Source organism: Hypanus sabinus, chromosome 2, assembly GCF_030144855.1.
Source record: "Hypanus sabinus isolate sHypSab1 chromosome 2, sHypSab1.hap1, whole genome shotgun sequence".
Classification (NCBI taxonomy): Eukaryota; Metazoa; Chordata; class Chondrichthyes; order Myliobatiformes; family Dasyatidae; genus Hypanus; species Hypanus sabinus.
The window spans coordinates 124,305,931-124,326,104 of NC_082707.1; the positions used below are offsets into that span (position 1 = coordinate 124,305,931).

Sequence of the window (20,174 nt, forward strand, 5' to 3'; positions counted from 1 at the left end):
TCTCCAAAGATGGTCACCTTGTCATGGTGGAGAGGCTTGTGAGATCCTGAGAGAGATGCCATCTGACACTTATCTCCTGGCAGTGTCACTAGTGGCAGTAAGGTCAAGGGAGAGGGTCCAGACAAAGTGTGATCCAACCAAGACCTCACCGTTGGAGCTGGCCAAATATGATGACGCATCACAAAGGCAGTGAATGAGGAAGAAGGCTTCAGCAGTGAATGGTCCCCAATTGGCTTGACCCCAATCTGTCAAGGTCCATGCATCCACCTTGAACAAAGCAACCCTCTGTTAAGGGAGCCCACCCTAAGAGAACATGACACTGGACTTGAGAGATTACACTACCACAGCTCCTGGTGTTCTCTGCACAGTCCCTGCTCTGACAGTCATGTTGGCCTCCACCTGTACTTCTCCATGCCTCTGCCGTATCGCCTGTCCAGTGGTGCCCCAGGCAGAGACACAGCTGCAAATAGTGCAAGAAGGAGATAAGGAGAAATTACAGGAAGGATATTAATAAGGTTGAAAGAGCGCAGAGAAGGTTTACAAGGATGTTGCTGGGACTTGAGAAACTGAGTTACAGAAAAGGGTTGAATAGGTTAGGACTTTATTCCCTGGAGCAGAAGAATGAAGGGAGATTTGATAGAGGTGTATAAAATTATTATGAGTATAGATAGAGTGAATGCAAGCAGGCTTTTTCCAGAGGCCAGGGGAGAAGAAAACCAGAGGGCATAGGTTAAGGGTGAAGGGGGAAAAGTTTAAAGGGAACAGTTGGGGGGGGCTTCTTCACACAGAGTGGTGGGAGTGTGGAATGAGCTGCCAGATGAAGTGGTAAATGCGGGCTCACTTTTAATATTTAAGAAAAACTTGGACAGGTACATGGATGAGAGGTGTATGGAGGGATATGGGTCAGGTGCAGGTCAATGGGACTAGGCAGAAAAATGGGTCAGCACAGCCAAGAAGGGCCAGAAGGCCTGTTTCTGTGCTGTAATGTTCTACGGTTCCATGGAGAATAGGGCCAGGGGTTGTGGGCGGGGGGGGGGGGGAGAGAAACAGGGCCGGGGAGCAAGGAGGGATGAAAGAGAGGGGTACAGAAAGGAGAGGGGAATAGAAAAAGAGAAGCAAGGGCCAAGGAGGGAGGGGAAAGGGAGAAAATTGGCAGTGGCCAAGTAGCAGGAGAAAGCATGAAAACAGGGATGGAGAAGGCAAGAATGGCATGGTGGGAAGGCAATGCAATGGGAGATTGCAATAAATTCTTCTTTCTAGGTAAGTGGCAATAAAGAAAAACAGAAGTTGATGGGACTTGTGAAAGAGAGAGACTGTACACTGAAAAGCAACAAGGAAAAAGAGAAGGGAAATGGGGGTGAGGTGATAAATCTGCACAGATTTGCACTGGGTTGAGTGGCCTCTTTCTGTGCTGCATTAACTGTGCGAAAGATGGGAAAAGGCACACGTGACGCAGCAGGATAGAACATTCCAATCAAGAATCACGTGATTTCTCAAACCCTTTAAATTCTGACAGGAATGCCATGCAACGAGTCACCATGCTGTTTTAAATTGTGTCTGTCACCTACAATTAACGGCAGATTACAGAGTTCCCACAGGAAGAAGGAGAGAGAAAAAAAACACCCTCTGCCCTCCCTCGTTTGCCCATGCTTGAGTTTTGAAACGCACAACCCGGAAATGTAGATTAAGGACCAAGGTTCACGCAGCTGGTTAGGATTACATTTGCGGCAAATTAGCTGCGATAATAAGCAGATACCAAACTTAGACCGCTCGAACGTTACACCTGGCGCAAACTATTTAAACAGATTCCGCGAATTTGCCCAGGAATTGGACGCAGTTAAACGCAAAAACAAAATACGTCGTGGATTCAGATTCCAATCTAACACCCACCGGGACAGAGAGTTAAGGAGAGCAGGAGTCAGATTTTGAAGTGTCGGTCAAGGCTTCGTAGGGGGAAATTCGCGGTGTCCAGCTCAGGAGCTGGCAGATCACGGAAGGAGCAGGAAACGCCGTTGTTTTACACACTCATACCAAACGCAGGTTTTCTCCCCTCCCCGCGCACCCCAGCTTTTGCAACATCATAACGTTTCACGGAGACCCTTGAGCAGGATTTACCTTCCATTAACATTGCAGAACAGACTGTCCTACAATTCTCCCCACTGGTGTGTGTGGGAGCTTCCCGTACACGAGGTGGGGGTGCCTGCGCCCGGATTACAGCGGCCGCTTAGGGTATTGTATTGGCTCGCCAGCACTCGGGGACGCCAAGATAGAGAAAGGCACTCGATCAAGGCAAAATTCTGTCTATGGATGAGCGGCAAAGTGCAGTGACCAGGTCTTTCTTCGTGTAATGATAACCAGCGAGCCCTTTATCTCGCCGTCACTGGAGCAGATTGCAGGGGTGTCCCTGTTCCCAGAGCCAAAACACTACCCGCTTCCTGGTTTGAGTGTTGAGGCACCAAAAGCCGCTTAAGATTCCACCAGGGGAGGCGGCAAACCGAGCGATGCTTTGATGCAGATGATCCTCGGTGCTGTGCGCTGGCAGCCCCGCCACGCTGAGACACGAGCAGGTTGTCGCTGGCGGTGTCAGGCAGTGACTTCCACCAGCAGTGCCTGTCATTACAGCGTTAACCCTCTCAGGGGAGACAGACATTCAACGCACCTCTCTCCCTTTATGCCTCAAACCTTTCCCAATGCAACGCCCTGCCCTCCGTTCAAGGATGCACCTGTGTGTGTGTTTGAACTCCCAGCTGATACAACGCGGCCAAACGGAGTGAGGGGAATACAAACCTTTGATCTTCACCCCAGTCCAATTCGGAAACATCATTCCACGAACACTCCCTCAGTCGGGGAGGGGAGCACCAGCATTATCCGGAGTTTGCTGTTCAGCCCGGGCAGAAAATGTCCTCTCCAGTCTAAAGGGCTCTACTACATGTAATGGGCCTTGATAAAGAAAATGGAAGGTAGGGTCAGCTGGGTAAAATGGGGTAAGAGAGTTGGAGGGAAGGATGTGGACTAAAGGGCTCACTTTTCTCATTCTTCACTTGTCCTGATGAAGGGTCTCAGCCCAAAACGTCAACTGTCTGTCTCCATGCATAGATGCTGCCTGACTTGCTGAGCTCCTCCAGCACACTGTGTGTATTGCTCCAAGTATTAAGCGTTGTCGGCCACCTATCTGCCTGTTCTATCAGGTTGCTGAAATCTCCCCAAGACGATTACTCTCCCCCTCACGGCTCACTGCATCTCCAAGTCTTGACCACCTTACAATCAAATGCTGACTGTTCCATTTACCAAGAGAGTTCTCATCCGTGATCCTGACCACAGTTTACGTACCACCATCAGCCGACTATAATCAGACACTTGAGATACTGTGTGATGCCATCAGCAAACAACAAAAGGTCCACTCCTACATATTTCAAATCACAGTTGGGGATTTCAATCAGGCTTGTTTGAAGAAATCTTTCTCCAATTACCGTCATATAGCACCAGAGGTCTTACATACCAGACCAGTTCTATAAAGAATCCCTACAATTCCATGCCCAGACAGCACTTTGAGGAATCCGATCACTTGGCTGTCCTTCTCCTACCTGCATACAGGTAGAGGAGCAGCTCCAGAATGCTTTGAGTCAGTGGACTGGGCCCTGTTCTAGGACTCAACTGTGGACCTGAATGAATACACCATGGTTGTCACAGACTTGTTTAAAAACAGTCAAAGCCGGAAGTGTTGCCACAAAATCTTACAGCGTCTTCCCCAACCAGAAACCCATGATGAAGAGTGAGATCTGCAATCTGACGAGGGCCAGGTCAGCAGTATTCAAGTCTGGCAACCATTAAACTTACAAGAGGTCCAGGAATGACCTCCAGAAAGCCATGGGTGAAGTGGCAATTCCAGACTAAACTTGAATCAATGAAGGATGCTCAACAGTTGTGACAGGATATGAGTACCATCACCTCTTACAAAGTGAAATCAAGCAACATGGGTTACAACAGGGATTTGCTTCCGGATGACCTCAATGCCTTCTATGTTTGCTTTGACTGTAAAACCATCACAAACTCCCACAGCCCCTGATGATCCCGTGATTTCAGTTTCTGAGCCTGACGTAACAGCATCCTTCAGGAGGATGAACTCAAAGAAAGCATCTGGCCCAGATGGGGTACCTTATTGAGTAATAAAGACCTGTGTTGATCAACCGGCTGGGGTGTTCTCTGAGATCTTTAACCTTTTTCTTTGACATTTTGAGATACCCACCTGTTTCAAGCAGGCTTCTATTATACCAGTGCCAAAGAAAAATGTGGTAACCTGCCTCAATGATTATCATCCAGTAGCACTTAAATCCAGTGTGATGAAGTGTTTTGAGAGGTTAGTGAGAACTCCTGCCTGAGAAGTCACTCTCAAATTTGCCTACCGGAATAACAGGTCCACAGCAGACACCATCTTATTGGCTCTTCTTGACCATACAATCAACCCCGCAATCTGAGCAGGACACAATATGCTGGAATCTGGTACAATGCACCAACTGGGCAGGTCAGGGAGCATCTGTAGATGGCACAGAAGTGGACAATGGACCTTAAGTCAATACCATCTGGGCTGATTCAATCCCTCTTTAACACAGGGTGTGATAGTTCTACTGCAACAAAAAATCTGCTGGAAGAACACAGCGGGTCAAGTAGCATCTCTGGGAGGAAATGAATTGTCAGCTCTCCAGGTTGAAACCCTGCAGTTCTTTTTCCCTCCCACAGATGCAGTCTGACCTGCTGAGTTTTTCTAACTGATTGTTGCTCCAGATTCCAGCATCATCTTCTCAGTCCTGAAGAAGGATCTCACCCAAAATGTTGACTGTGTTCTTTTCCATGGATGCTGCCTGACCTACTGAGTTCCTCCAGCGTTTTGCGTGTGATCTTCAGTCCCTTGTATCTGACATTTTTACTTACACTTCACAAGCACTTCAGTTTCTGTAGAAGATTTGACTCTTGCTGGACTTTGGCAGGATACTTTAGAAATAAAATTTCTTCCATTGAAGCCTACCCATTTGACAATGCTGTAGGTCACTTTTCTCTACCTGGGAGTCAGGTTACAGTTCTCAGAACTGTCTTAAAGGGTGATATATAATGGTGCCTTGTTTAATGGAGGAGAAACACTCATGAGACTCATTAAATACAAATCAATGCAATGTGACATCATGGTTTGTGTTCCTCAGCCCACTCAGAATAGGGTAAATCCTCAGCAGTGAGTCTCTGCTGATACTACTGAAGAAAGGCTTCCCTCAAAGGGCCTGATTGCATTCCATTCCATTCCATTCCTCTCCCGTTCTCATCAATTTGCCCTCATATTCTACCCCTCACCTGTATACTCATCTGTAATTTACTGTGGCTGATTAACCCACCAAACAACATGTCTTTGGAATGAGGAAGGAAACCTACATGGTCCAGGGGAGAAGATGCAAACCCACACTGAAGACACCCTAGCTTAGGACCACTGTTCCCTCTGAGTTGTGTGGCCACACAGTAACTGCAATGCTCCCGTGCACATAGCCTTCGTTGCTGTGCAGCTGCAATTTTCTTTTATATCATGTTTTATTAAAGTGCTGCATGGTTTTCAAGCCATGTAAACATTTCCTGCTCAGAGCAACAGTTGGTCTGTGCAGCTGTAAAAAAAATAAAGGGAACATTAGTTAGGGCTGAACCTGCATTTTTCTACTAGCTCTGCAACTTTTCTGCATTGTTGTGACCCTCCCAGGTTTCAGACCGAGGTTGCCTAACTTTTAGTCAGACCCGAAACTGGCCAGGAAGGAGGGAGGGTTCTGGCCCAGGTACTGCAGTCAAGGATTCTGATGAGAGCAGACTGAGGAAGCTGCTAGTTGCCCCAGTCAGCCAAATAGCTCAAGGTTCTCGAGTTCATTCACAGACTTGGAGGATGGACTGCTGGGGTCTGACTATCAAGCCACAGATTAGCCACAATCTAACTCGAGCCACCTGCCCACCATTACTACATATCCCTCTATTGTGCCCCCAAGCAAAGCTCAAATTGAGCCCAGACACCAGCATTTGTGCAAGGTGAAGAGAATTTATTCAAGTTTATAGGCAAGCATACCCAGGGTATAAATGCCTTGAAAAGTAGCTTTTGACAGCAGCAGGTCAGTTCATTACAGGATTTGAGATATCATCTGAAAACCTACTTCACAGTTTATCCCCCACTCCCCTGCGTATTTCCACTAGAGGAAGTAGATTTTCTGTGTACTCTGTAATAAATCGCTATGATTTTTAAATACCTCCCAACTGCAAGGAAATAATGCCCATCACTTGTTTGAACTGGCAATGAGCAAGATAAAACAGGAGTATTTAAGAACTGTCGTGTTTCAATCAGTGTGAAATCTGAGCTTTCAGAGCAGGCATCCTGGCTCAAAATCAAACATTGCTTCTACAGTCTTTAATTACAGTATCAAGGAACGATCAGTGTAACATCAGACTACCTGTGCAGTAAGAGCCCTAGGCACCTAGTGATTAGTACAAAATAGTTTCAGTATAGGGGCATGAGGGCACCAGGGGAGGAGAGGAAAGGAGGAGGACTGCAGCCAGGGAGCCAGGACTTCTGTGCTATGACAGGGTGATAGATCCATGCGAGGGTGGGAAGGCAGGATCAGGGTGGGATGAATACACAGACTCCAAGCAAGGAGGGAATGAAGAAGGGAGAGAAACAGGGTAAGTAGGGGGAAATGCCTGCACTGGGATTAAGGGACGAAGAGAACTGAAGCCGACTATTTAGGACACCTACATCATTCAATTAGCAGATATGTAGCTCCATATTGTACCTTGATACCCCTGCCTAACAACATCAACTCAGATTATTTTCCATAATTCTTTTTTTCTTTTCTATCATTGTTTTCTCACTTCCTCTTTTACGTCTTTCTTGTTTTATACAAAGACAATTTTCTTTCTTTTATTGTTACGTAGGTTACTTTCTCATTCTTTTATGAAGATTATATACTTTCCTTCTGAACATCTTAATGCTCGCACAGCTTTGATGGAGAGGGTGTTTCAGATTTGTACTACTCCACTGGAAGTATTGCATTTTCAGATTTTATTCCTAAACAGTCCAAGTTTTAAAGAAGGACCACTCCAAACTGCACCCTCCACCCCCCCAACACACACACACACACACACATTTGGCCTGATTAGATCGCTCATGACATAAGAAATAGGAACAGGAGTTTGGGGGATCTCATTGAAGCCTCCCAGTTTCTGAAAGGCTTCAATAGAGTGGACAAAGAGAGAATGTTTCCATCAAGAGAGTCTAAGATCTGAGCTCACAACTATTCGTCAAAGGACAAGAGAGGAGGAGGAATTTCTTTACCCAGACAGTGGTGAATTAGTAGAATTCATTGCCGCAAAGAGCTGTGGAGGCCTTCATTGGGTATACTTAAAGGTAGCGATTGGTAAGTTGTTAGGGGGCATACTGGAAGAAGGCAGGAGAATAGGGTTGAAAGGAAAATCAGACAAGATTCAACGGAGAAACAGACTCATTGGGACAAATGGCCCAACTCTGCTCCTACATCTTATTGTTTTATGGAATAAACCGTATGACACTCTAAGCCTGATTCACCATTTATCAAGATCACTGCTGGTAGTCTACCTCAGCATCATTTTACCGCTCTGTCCCATATCTCTTGAGTTGCTGTGCTCATAGGTCCATCAATCTTTATTTTGATTGAACATATTGACTGAGCTTCCACAACATTCTGGGGTACAGAATTCCAAAGCTTCAACACACGCTGATTGAAGGAATTTTCCTCAGCACAATCCTAAACAGCCTACGTCTTATTCTGAAATGAGACTCCTCAGCCAGGAGCAACACCTTCTTTACATCCTGCCTGTCCAGCACTTTTAAAGAATTTCTTTAGTTTCAATGAATTCTCATCTCATCTTTCTAAAATCTAAAGGATGACAGTCCACAAATCTGTGCACATAGCCAAGTCATGCAAACCAGCCTACCCTCCAGTGACTTCATCTACACTACCTGCTGCCTCAGGAAAGCAGCCAACGTAATCAAGAACCCTTCTTGCCCCAATTAGTCTCTCTACTCCGCTCTCCTATTGGGCAGAAGAGAGAAAAGCCTGATTGTGAACCACCGGACTCAAGGACAGCTCTTATCTGATTGTTTCTGAAATGGTCCTCTCATAAGCTAAAAGGTGAGCTTTTGAACTATTGTTCTACCAATCTACCTCATCATGTCTCTCCAACTTTTTTTTCCATTGTGTGCAATGATTGGTGTAACAATCACATGCAAAACAAAAAGCTTTTCACTGTATCTCAGTACCTGCAACAAAAATAAATCAAACAAAAATGTTCTATTCAATTTCTCTTCATGTGACAAAGCTGCTAACTTTGCAACTTGGACCACCAACTCTATTGCAAACACATCCTTTCTTAGGAAAAGAATACTGAAACTCTACAGTGTAGTCCTGTTTTTTTGTGAGGGGGGAATTGGGGGTTTGATGTTATTGTCGTTTTTTTGCGAGGGAGGGGCTTGATACATTTTCTTCTGGCGACTCCTATAGTTTTTTTCCCCTCTATTTCATGGCTGTCTGGGGAAACGAATATCAGAGTTGTATTGTACACGCATACCTTTCCCACCCACCTGGCTTCACCTATCACCTTCTAGCTCTCCTCCTTTCCCTCCCCCCCAACTTTTTATTCTGGCATATTCCCCCATCATTTTCAGTCCTGAAGAAGGGTCTCAGCCCAAAACGTTGACTATTTCTTAATTTCCATAGATGCTGCCTGACCTGCCAAGCTTAATTGCCACTCTTCAGTTTTTGTGTCTCACTTTGGATTTCCCGCATCTGTAGTCTTTCTTGTGTTTATAATTCCACTCCAGTAACAGATTCTGCTGGGCATATTAGCCCCTAATCTCATTGACCAACTTTCTGTTTGGGACCTTATAAAGTGTCTTGAAAATCCAGATATACCATATCCACTGGTTTCCCTATCCTCTATTCTTCTAATCACATCCTCAAAAGTATGCCAGTGGTCAAATGTGATTTTCCTTTCATAAATCCATGTTGATCCCATTCAATCCTATTGTTCTTCTCCAAGTGTTCTGTATTACATCTTTCGTTATTAATCCCAGCATCGTTCCCACCTCTTCTACATCTACCACCCTCAAGCAACAGAAGACAGGCTGTTGTAACCTATCTTCATATCTTATTCCGCCACAATGTTAAGCACTCATTTAATTTTAAAATCCCTTGCAATTGCCCTTCATCTTCTCCTGAAGGCATTGGCTTCAGAGGTATCCATTGGAGAGTGCATGGAGGCAGGCCAGCTAAGTGAAAAGCACGAGAGGTAACAGAATTCTGTCCTTGACTAACACTAGGACAAATGCAAAATTAAACGTGGTACATCTCCAATGGCATCTGCTAAGGACAGCCACTGCCTATCCTTGAAGATGTTCCTTGGGGAAGCACACAGGTGGGTTGGTTTCAGCAGATGGTAGCCCCCGTAAAGTCCCTCCCAGTAGGCTGTAATGAGATCAGGGTGTCTTTCAGAAGAAAGGGGAGATATCCATCCATGCAAAGATATTTTATATTCTAACATTTAACTATCAGCTCCCATCCCAGCCCAACTTACCAAAGAGTTACTGGCTCCAATACACTATGAAACCTCAGGGATGGCTTGGGGTTAAGTGATAATGAATGATCCTGTAGCTGGGTTATGAAAAGATGGGACTGGTCTCCTTGAATGAGAGAAAAATGAAGGAGGCTTAATAACAGGAGGTTGAAGTTACAGCAGGCATTGATAGAGCAAAGAGAGAGGAACGATCCCTACTGTAGATCGGTCGGTAACCAGAGCGTACAGGGTTAAGGAAGTTGGCAAGGAGGCGTACAGAAGGTTTCTCTTCTGAAAACACAGCTGTTTGCCGTGGAATGCACTGCTTCAGAGGGCAGAGAAAAAACATTTAATAGTAACCAATTTTCAGAAGGAAATTGCTCCTCTCACTCATGCACACACGCACACGAAGCAGAAAATGCAATGTGGCCAACTAATCGACATTTAATTCTGATGCCTGAGTTCTGAAAGGCTGAGCTGCTCAAAAAGGTGGAAACCCGACGATGTGGAATATGGGCTCAAGCTCACACCTTCCTGACTGAGGCAAGGAAGCGTGCAAAGAATGTCACCTAAAAACTCCCATGTAACCCAAAGCTGCTACCAGTGAGCCATTGGAGGCTGCAGGATGTAGGCTGGCACAGTTCATTCAGGTCAGAGAAGCCAAGTCAAGAGGGTGGTAGGGGGAGCATGAATGCAACTAATAGGCCTATTGGTTCAGTATCTTTGTACCTGGGTTTCATTCCAGACCCTGGAAATAATGCTGACTCAAACAACCAAGTGGGAAAAGGAAATGAGGTAGTAGTCAGCCCATAAGAAGTAGGTGTTATAATACTGAACAGAAATACTTTGTGCATTTCAGACTGGCCTTATTATTTCTAGTGTGTAATCAGAAACCCAAGGATAAAACACAGGAAAAGTACAAAGAATGTTGCCTATAAACTCGCATGTAACCTAATCTCAATTCAGCTTCCATGGCATTTAAACGGATGTTTCTATACATTTCCTTTATACCTTTCACCAACTGTGGTTTAATAATGTATTTTGCAGTAGCACCTCATAAATGGTCCTTACTGACCCGCAGTTCCCATGAAAAGCAGTGGCACCCAATGCCATTTCAAAACACACCACAACCAACAAAATACCTGTCGCAGCTTATAAACACAGCAGACAATTTACAGTGAACAAGCTCCCACATAAAGGAATGCAATAATAAGCAGACTGGAGGATAATTATCAGCCAGGACACTTAAAAGAACTCCTCTTCTTTACCACAAATAGTCCCCTGTGACCCTTTGCATTCTACTCAATTATTAGTTCAACAACTCAGCTTAAAAATTGTACTCTTGACTTAACTGCGGGCCTGGATTTCTGGAATGGGTCTTCAAGCCATGGCCACATCCAACCACCCTCAAAGGTTCCCGTTTCCTCACCTCGGGCAGCTCGCCTTGCAGCTCGCTTCTGATAGCACTGAGTGTTGCTTGCATAAAGGCCGGAGTGCAAAGGTCGAAGGTGACGGACCATCCAATCAGCAGCAGCTGCAGAAGATGAAGAGGCGCATCTTGAGTTGGCTTAATGCTCCAGTGGGCGATCTCGGTTTTCCCCATTCTTTTCTGGGCTTTGTGTTTGGATGGCAATGCAGGAAATTGTCAACCAGGCATTCTTTGTGCCAAATCCCAGTTAAGCCCCGCTGAATATCAAGCAGAAACAAACGACAGTAACCCTTCTCTCTACCTGTGTGCACACTCGTACAGGTCAGTTTTCTCACGGGGGAAATACATTTCTTTATGATACATTTAATTGGAAGTTGAGCTTAAATTTGCTTCATGAGCTTATATTCTTAAGACAGCAAGTCATAGATTCCAGCCCTCTTCCAGAGCTGAGAATCTGGGCACTGATCACTGAGCTGCCCTGAGAAACTGTGCTGACCGAGCTTTCTGTTCTTAGAAGGGACGCATTAGGGCAAGATGGAGGCACAAGAAACTATGGGTACTGGAACCTGGAGCAAAAAGCAATCTGCTGGAAGAACTCAATGGGTCAAACAGCCTCTGTGGGAGAAAAGAAGTGTTCCAGTTTGAAACCTTGCATCAGGACTGAGGGGTGAGAGGTGAGATGGCCAGTACAGAGAGGAGATAACTATGGACAGAGAGGGCTGTAAGGTGAGAGACAGGTTGCATCAGCTAGGGAGGTGATTGGGGAGGGTGGGAGGGAGAGGAAAACACAGATGTTATAAGCGACAAGAGGGGAAAAGGAAGTTGGAAGACAGCTGCTGGAGGTAGGCAGGGAGGAACACAAAGTGCTCACAGTGCCGGATTTGGCTAAGCGAAGGAGCTGAAAATGGGAACCATTAGAAGAGAGAAAGGTGAATGCCAGTTGGAAAAAGATGTTGGATGGAAGACGGGGTGGGGTTGTAACCTGTGTGTCAGGTGAGTGGACAGAGTCAGGAAAGGGAAAGGAGACAAAGATGGGTGAAAGAGTTGGGGGTGAGAGGGATGGGGCACAAACATGAGAAGATGGTAGAATCAGAAAGCGAGAGGGGTGGGGAGGGGTGGAGGGATGCAGGTTGGGGAGGGGAGAGGGGTGATGGGGCAGGTGCACAGGGGATGGACGGGTGGAAGGGGTGCGAGATGGGTGGAGGGTCCAGATAGATTTGATGGAACAAGAGCAGGCAGATACAATGGGCCTACCGCAATACTCCTGCTTGTGAATATTGGGCCAGAGGTAGAGGTGGTAAGGGTGTGTTTGAGGTACTATCAGATTACAAGGGAGATCTCCTGATGTAATGAGATCTGTGACAGTTTGGGAGAAGATGGCCTGGCATTTGTCGGTGGAATCATCTAGTGGTTTGTAAGAGGAGATGGCTGAAAGCTCTGCAAGGAAGAGGCCAGTTTGCCAGACAACAACTACACTGCCTTTGTCTGCAGGTTTGATGACCAGCCCGTGATCAGTGCAAAGTGAACAGAGGGAGTGAGGTTGGCGCAGGTCAGCGAAGAGGTCAAGGTAATTGACAACATGGTGGCAATTGGAGGTGTGAAAGTTGGGGGGGGGGTAAAAGGCCCAGAGGAGGTGTCCAAGAAGAAGAAGATCATTGGAGGTGGGAGAAGGAGGGGAGAGGGTGGATGGTTGAAGATTCCTTGCCACAGAAATAGTCATGGAGGTGAAGACAACAGAAGAAGAGCTCCACGGTGAGATAGTGAACTGAGGACCCCCTCTGCTCCTCAGAAGCTGAAAATAGTTTCATTACTGTGGTCAAAGGAAAATCTAGTATTCACCCAAAACCTGGGTGAAATCAACCAACATCACCAAAGCCAATAATTGTAGTAATATTGCAGTTTGTGAGGAGGTCACACCTAGCAAGGTGACAGACATGTTTCTCCTAACAGTGCATGATGTTAAGGGAAAAGTGGATGTCATCTTTTACACTCCCCTCCTCTTGAATTCAGCAACAACCCTTTTACAGAGTATCTGTATGGTGTGCTGAAGATGAGGGGCTGAAGACTTGAGATGGAGTGTGTGTGTGTGTGTGTGTGTGTGTGTGTGGGGGGGGGAGGGAGTCTGAGGGAGGCAATTGGAGTAAAGGAGACAGGAGGAAATGATGTAGAGCAGCGAGTGTGACCAAGAGGAAGAGGGTAGCCAATATCACATTTACATCTTTGCTACAGTCAGAATCTATAGATTCCTGCTTGAGTGCGCTAAGCCAGTGTAGTAGATTCTAGTTACTCAGACTGTCATTGAGTTATACAACACAGAAAAAGGCCCTTTGGAATATTGGTCCATGCTGGCCAAATAATATACTTGAGCTAGTCCCTCTTACCTGTGTTTGGCCGCTGCCTATCTAACTGTTTCTAACTAACATAGTCATTGTACCTGCCCTCACAGCTTCCTCTGGCTACAGAGGAGGTACAAAAGACTGTAAATGCTGCAACTTGAAGCCTAAGGAACAAAGATGCTGGAGAAACACAGCAGGTCATGCAGCATCAGTGGAAGGAAATGAACAGGTCGAGACCCTTATATTAGCTATTTCCACTCTGTCTTTTAGTCTAGATGAAGTGTCTCAACCTCCATAGATGCTGCCTAGCCTGCTGAGTTCCCCCGGCATCTTGTTGGGTTTTGCTCTTTTTTTTGTTAAGCATGTTCCATATATCCACCTCGCGCTTTGTAGAAAAACTTTCCCTTCAGGTTACTCTTAAATATTTCCCCTCTCATCTTGAGCCTATGCCATCTAGTGTTAGACTCTCCAGCCTGGGACAAAGACTGTGACCATTCACCTTAATTACACCCCTCGTGGATTCATAAAGCTTAGCCTCCAGCACACCAAGGGAAAAAGTCCCAGCCTATCCTGCCTCTTCATAAAATTCAAGCCCTCCAGTCCTGGTAACACGCTCGTGAGTATTTTCTGAACTCTTTCCCTTAATGACTTCCTTTCTATAGCCTGGTGACCAAAACCGCACATGATCCTTGAAACTACTTTATCTTTGGACCAAGACCAAGACCTTCCCTGTCAAGGCCACGTGGTAGTTGCATGCGATGTTAAAGGAATTCACACTCAGAACCTTTCTCTCCTTGGGAGTGGGTACAGGACATCCTCAACCCAGAGAGATTGTTCTGAAGAACCAATGCATCTGATTTGTGGCAAAGTCCATTGGTACTCCATGCAGGCTGCCATATTAAGGACAATGCCTTTATTCTTTATATGCTGATTATTCTGTAAAGTAATCTCTTTCACTTACAATGAAAGTGATGATCTTATGATTGTTCTACCGACACCCCAACCCAGCACTCTGCATTTCAGCCCACGTGCCGAATGTCACAGTAGTGTGTTTCCTGGGAAAGCAAGGTTAATTGGTCTTTGTAAATTATCCTGTGATTAGGTTAGGGTTAATCGTTGCTGGGGTGGTGTGGCACGAAGAGTCGTAAGGGCCTACTCCACACTGTATCACTAAATACATAGATAGGTAGATAGAACATTAACCAGCCTTCATCTGAAACTTGGGAACTGCTCCCTTCCACCACACTTGGGAAAGGTTGTCAGAATCACTGAGAGGTGCATCGGAGTTCACGTGAATAGTGTTAAGGACGTCATACGTCATTCTTTCTGTTTGCATCGTGGCCTGGCATGGAAACTCCAATGCGCGGGAACACAAGAGGCTACAGAGAGCAGCGGACTCTACCGTGGGTATGGTTCTCCCCTCCACAGGGTAACTACGTGAGGATGGTTAGATCTATCATCTAGGACGCCATCCGTCTAGGCTGCGCCCACCTCCCAATGCTGCCATCACGCAGGAAGTACAGGAGACTGAAGATCTGTGCTTCAAGTTTCAATGACAGCTTCTTCCCCACTGGCATCAAGTTCTTGAACTGACCTGAAAACCTCACTACCTCAGACTATAAGCTTCACTTTCTCTCAACTTTCACTTGTGTTGTTGTGTTTATTTTGATTATTTTGTCATGTAAGTTAAATATAATTTAGGTTATTATAAGTTTATACTTGAATTTGGAAGTACTGAGATGCTGCTGCATAATGCTCATTTTTATGCCATTTATAACCTGGATAAGTACAACCATGACAACAAACATGTAAAATTGAACTTGGATTTCCATATTTCCTTTGAGCAGAGAGAATAAGGGGAAGTTTATTGAAAACATTGAAAATTATTGAGCTGAAAAGATAGATGGAAACTGTTGTAGTGGATTAGAATCAATGCCCAAGGTTGGCATGGTGGCACAGCAGGTATCGCTGTTGTCCTACAACTCTAGTGATTATGGCTCCCCCTCTAATTGAAGTTTGCTGATTTTCCCTGTGACTGTGTCAGTTTCCTCACAGTGCTGTGGTTTCCTACTACATCCAAAAGATGTTCAGATTGGTAGATTAATTGACCACTGTAAACTGCCCCTTGTGTGTAGGTGGCCAGCAGAAAATTCTGAGGGGGTTGTTGGGGGAATTGATGGGTATATGAATAGGTCAGGGAACGGCAGCTGGCAAAGACCTGATGAGCTAATTGGCCTCCTCATACGTCTTAAAAGGCAAGAAGAATTTAAGAAAACTGACATGGGATTCAGAGACAAAAATGAGGATTTTATTTTTTCTGCCAAGAGTGGCAAGTTATTACTGTCTGGAATGGACAGGTGGAACTATATAAACTAACAGAACCTTATTTAAAGGGAATTACTGCTCAGAGATGAACTGCAGGTTGTCAACAAAGAGCAGGGGAGTACAAGTAAATGCACAGGCCAAACAAGACTTCTTCCACGATGAAAGCTTCCAGCATTCAGTCAATGTCTTGGGCGAATTAAGACGGACTGAAGAGAGCCAGTTACCTACAGCTGGTGGCAAAGTTCATAGAGAAAGGCCAATTGGCTCTGTGTGAATATGATTAACTCTTAGATTTCTCAAATTCATCCCACAACTTGGGATGATGTTTATTAGCACAAGCACCCCTACTGTTCAAGGCAGAGGAGAATCAGAATCAGAATCAGACTTTAATCGCCAAGTACCTGTACACATACAAGGAATTTACTTCCGGCAGATGTTGTCTCTCTGCTCATAACAGATGATAAATATAAATGAAAATATAGATTATACATACAAGTAGTGCAATCCAAGTAATAGTTAGCCGACAGTTAACCGGCAGTTAACTGTTCAGCAAAGTGACCGCAGTAGGGAAAAAACTTCTCCAGTGCCTATCAGTCTTAGTCTGGAAGGATCTGAAGCGCCTACCAGACGGAAGCAGTTCAAACAGTCCATGCGCAGGATGGGAGGAGTCCTTTATGATGTTCCCCGCCCTCTTCTTCAACCTGGAAGAGTACAGGTCCACGAGATGGGATTGGGAAGATGGTGTTGTGGACCTGCTGGCACACACTGCAGAATCTCTCCTCTTGCACAGCAGCAGTACTGTAAGGCTACGGCCACCGCTACCGTACTTTGCATCCGTCAGCCCAAGCCATTCCCCGTATGATATTGTTTATGACCAAATCAGATACAATTCTGCTTCCTTATTTTTCTTTTAGCCAACAAAAGAGGTCTCCGTTCTGCTGACACTCACCACCCACACCCCCCCCCCCCATTCCTCATTGGCTCTGACTGCAATGCAGATTCCCTAGATTAGTCCTTCAAATGGCATAGCTGCTGCTCATCGAGGTGTAACAGAGTGGGGCCTGTTCTGCCAGCCTTCATTTGACTGCACTGGTTTAGCAGATGATTAACCTGAGCAGGAGCCCACTTGGCTGCACGCCATTCAAAAACAGATCCAAAAGAAACAAGAGCTAGAAGCTTCCATTCAGTAAATACCAGATACGCACATTGAACATTAAAACATGTCTCCCTCAGTAGCCCGTGACGGAAGCATGATTGCTCTGTTGCTGCACCTTGTGGCCAATCACGTGCTTCATCAACTCTTACCTCCACATATTCAACATTGCATCTTTCACAATTTGGCTAAAGGTTAACTCTCCGACAAATATTCACTACAGAAGGGCAGATAGAGAAGACATTCCCCTGCATTATCCCTGCAAAATTCATCCCAGAAAAGCATATGCAATATCTTCCCCTCTATACTGCTCCAACATTCAGTTTTGTAAACAGAAGTCGAGATAAAGGGTCTTGTTGAAATGTCAACTGCCTACTTCCTTCCATAGATGTTGCCTGGCCCGTTGAGTTCCTCCAGTGTTTTAACTGTCCTCCAGATTTCAGGGTCTGCAGTCTCTTGGCTCTGCAGATGTATAAAGTTCATGAGTCAAGGAGGCTGAGTTGTACCTAATGTTGTAATGGACATTTTCAGTCAGGGGAACTGACTGTGTTGAGTGCATCTTATGTCCCTATTTTTGGAAAGAACAGGTCGCAGGCAATCACCCCTTAAGTGCACACTCAGTGTGCTCTCAGAAGAAACCTTTTCTTCTGCAGTCCACTGCTCCAAGCAACAGGGTGCTTAAAGCATAAAGAGCAGAAACACTCTTTGATGCTGCAGCCAACACTTACCAGGCAGCATTAACTTGAAGTTATCTAGCACCTTGACATTATAAAGCTTTCAACTACTTTCCAAAGTTAAAACAGTGATCACATCTTAAAGGTATGTAATTAGGTTTAAAATGCTTCGGGATGTCCTGAAACCATAAAAAGGCACTGTGGAAATACAAGCTCCCTCTGTTATTCCTTAGGAAAAAAAAGAAGTTGGCAGTCTCTTACTTCCCAGTGTTGCTACAGCAAGTCTGAGTTGCCACAAAACCTCGGCCTGCCAAGCTAAGCATTTATTAGTGTATCTGGCAGGATATGTCTAAGCCACAGTGTACCCTATGGACAGTCCAGTAAACTGGGTAAAGAGACTCCAGCCTTTCCATCTAATTCTGCCACGTGCCCCACCATATCCTAGATTAGGTTAATATTGCTCATGTCAAATACACTTTCAATTCAACCATCTTGCTCACAAGCTCTAGACCAACTCTCTCCCATCTGCCCTGGACCACAGAACTCTGACTCTCACCCAGATTTCTAAATTAAAGTAAGGGCTAAATAAAGTCCTGAATGGGCGGCAATCTTCAATTATGCAAAACAACATTTTCCCCCGTTTTCATCAGCCAGTCAGTATCATTTCCCCATTAACTCACGAGGAGACCTGGGAGTGGATGCAGCCCCTTCTAATGGTGTCCATGACACAAACACATCCAAAAGATGGTGCCAACACGGTGTGTTTGCAGCTAGTTCCACTCATTTGTCACCCGTCATCTCCTTAAGATGATCTGGTGCTATGGTGCTAACCCACACCCTGTGCCATTCACTCCATGCCTTCCAACCTTGCGATACGACCATTTCTAAAATTCTCTGGCTGGCTCCACTGGCAAGGCTAGTTAATGTTGAATGGGAACTAGTCTCAACACCTTAAAAGACATCTTCAAAAGGTGGTGTCTCAAGAAGGCAACATCCATCATTAAGAACTCTCATCATCTAGGACATGACTTCTTCTCATTACCATCAGAGAGGAGGTATAGGAACTTGAGGATGCACACTGCATGATTTACTCCCTCCTTCACTCTAATATCAAATTTCTGAACCGTCTACGATCTTATGAACACTACCTCACTACTTTGCTCTATTTTTGCTTTATTTATTTATTTTATATATTTCTTATTTAACCTATAGTACTTTTTAATGTATTATGCTGTACTACTGTCACAAACCAACAGATTTCACAACATATGTCAATGGTATAAACCTGATTCTTATTCTGGTTAATTCATTGAAAATTTAACACTGGCTCTTTTCCGATTCTATCACTGTGCAAGCAAGATCCAGCACAATGGCCAGCAATTTGATAGCTGACAATGGTAGTCCAGTGGACAACAGCTTAATCCCACCCACTATCTCCATTAGCCCTCTGGTCCTAGACTCCCCCACTTTTGGGAACATGCTCTCCAAGTCCATATTCTTGTCTTGTCCATACTGCACCAACCACTGCTACTGGGCTATAAAGACCAGTGTGTGGTTAAGTGCCTTGCTCAAGGACACATACGCTGCCTCGGCTGAGGCTCGAACTAACAACCTTCAGATCGCTAGCCCAAAGCCTTAACCTCTTGGCCACACAATTCGATAGGTTTCAATGAGTCGTTCCCCCCCCCCATTCTTCAAAACCCAAGCAATTACAGGTCCATAGCAATCAAACACTCAGCATACTTTAACACTTTCATTCCCAAAATCATTCTCCTGTACCTCCTCTGCACTCTTTTCAATTATCCTTTCTTAGATAAGAGGCCCAAGACTGCTCACAATACTCCAAGTGCAGTCTGACCATTATCTTTTCAAGCCCCAGCATTTCTAGAGAGGTACTGAAGTGGTCAGTTTTTCAATCATTAACTCACAGAACTGGACTACCAGGCTAGCCTCATCATCCAACCCTTAACTTACTCATCAACTGCACAAAACAGCAGCTGGATTTACTATAATCTTTGCATTTGTTACCTGACCCAGACCAGAGATAAATGTAATTTAGCATTTGACGTTGAAAGAACCAGAGGCTCTTGTTTCTGAGAGTGGGGGAAGGGAGAGGGAAACAAAGCAGGGTCTAATCCCCTAGTGGAACGGGGACCAATTAACATCCTGACAATCAACAACTTTATAAACTGTGCTTCCTGATGCTCTGAATGGCTCAAAGTTCGAAGTAAATTTTTATCAAAATACATATATGTCACCATATACAGACATACTCAGTAAACCCAGGAACCATAATAGAATCAGTGAAAGACGGTACCCAACAGGACGCACAAGCAATCAATGTGTAAGACAACAAACTGTGCAAATACAGAAGAAAAAAAATAATAATTAAACAATAGGTATCGAGAACATGAGATGAACAGTCCTTGAAAGTGGATTGGAGGTACAGTTCAGTGATGGGGCGAGTGAAGTTGAGTGAAATTATCACTACCGATCCAAGAGCCTGATGCTTGAGGGGTAATAACTGTTCCTGAACTTGTTGATGTAAGTCCTGAGGCTCCTGCACCTTCGTCCTGATGGCAGCAGTGAGAAGAGAGCATAACTGTTCACCATCCATTGAACGTTCCACACCCCCCCCCCACCACAATCTGATC

The 20,174-nt window shown here is 45.1% G+C and overlaps 1 protein-coding gene across 12 annotated transcripts in view; it reads right to left on the minus strand.

The window, feature by feature from the left end:
* The window catches only part of LOC132383172 (pleckstrin homology domain-containing family G member 3-like), a 218,491-nt gene that overhangs the window by 121,978 nt on the left and 76,339 nt on the right, over positions 1-20,174 (minus strand). For 2 of the 12 annotated variants that reach the window (XM_059954057.1, XM_059954048.1), the window contains exons 1-2: positions 16,318-16,591; positions 10,951-11,137 (exon numbers count right to left, since the gene is read on the minus strand). The exons of 2 other annotated variants lie outside the window; for them this stretch is intronic. In XM_059954057.1, coding sequence (XP_059810040.1) covers positions 10,951-11,137; positions 16,318-16,344 — 214 coding nt within the window. In that variant the 5' untranslated portion in view covers positions 16,345-16,591. Of the gene's footprint in view, positions 1-2,115; positions 4,943-10,950; positions 11,138-16,186; positions 16,237-16,317; positions 16,592-20,174 lie in introns of those variants that run through there. 8 more of the 12 variants (XM_059954082.1, XM_059954074.1, XM_059954066.1 and 5 more) reach the window with 6 other exon arrangements.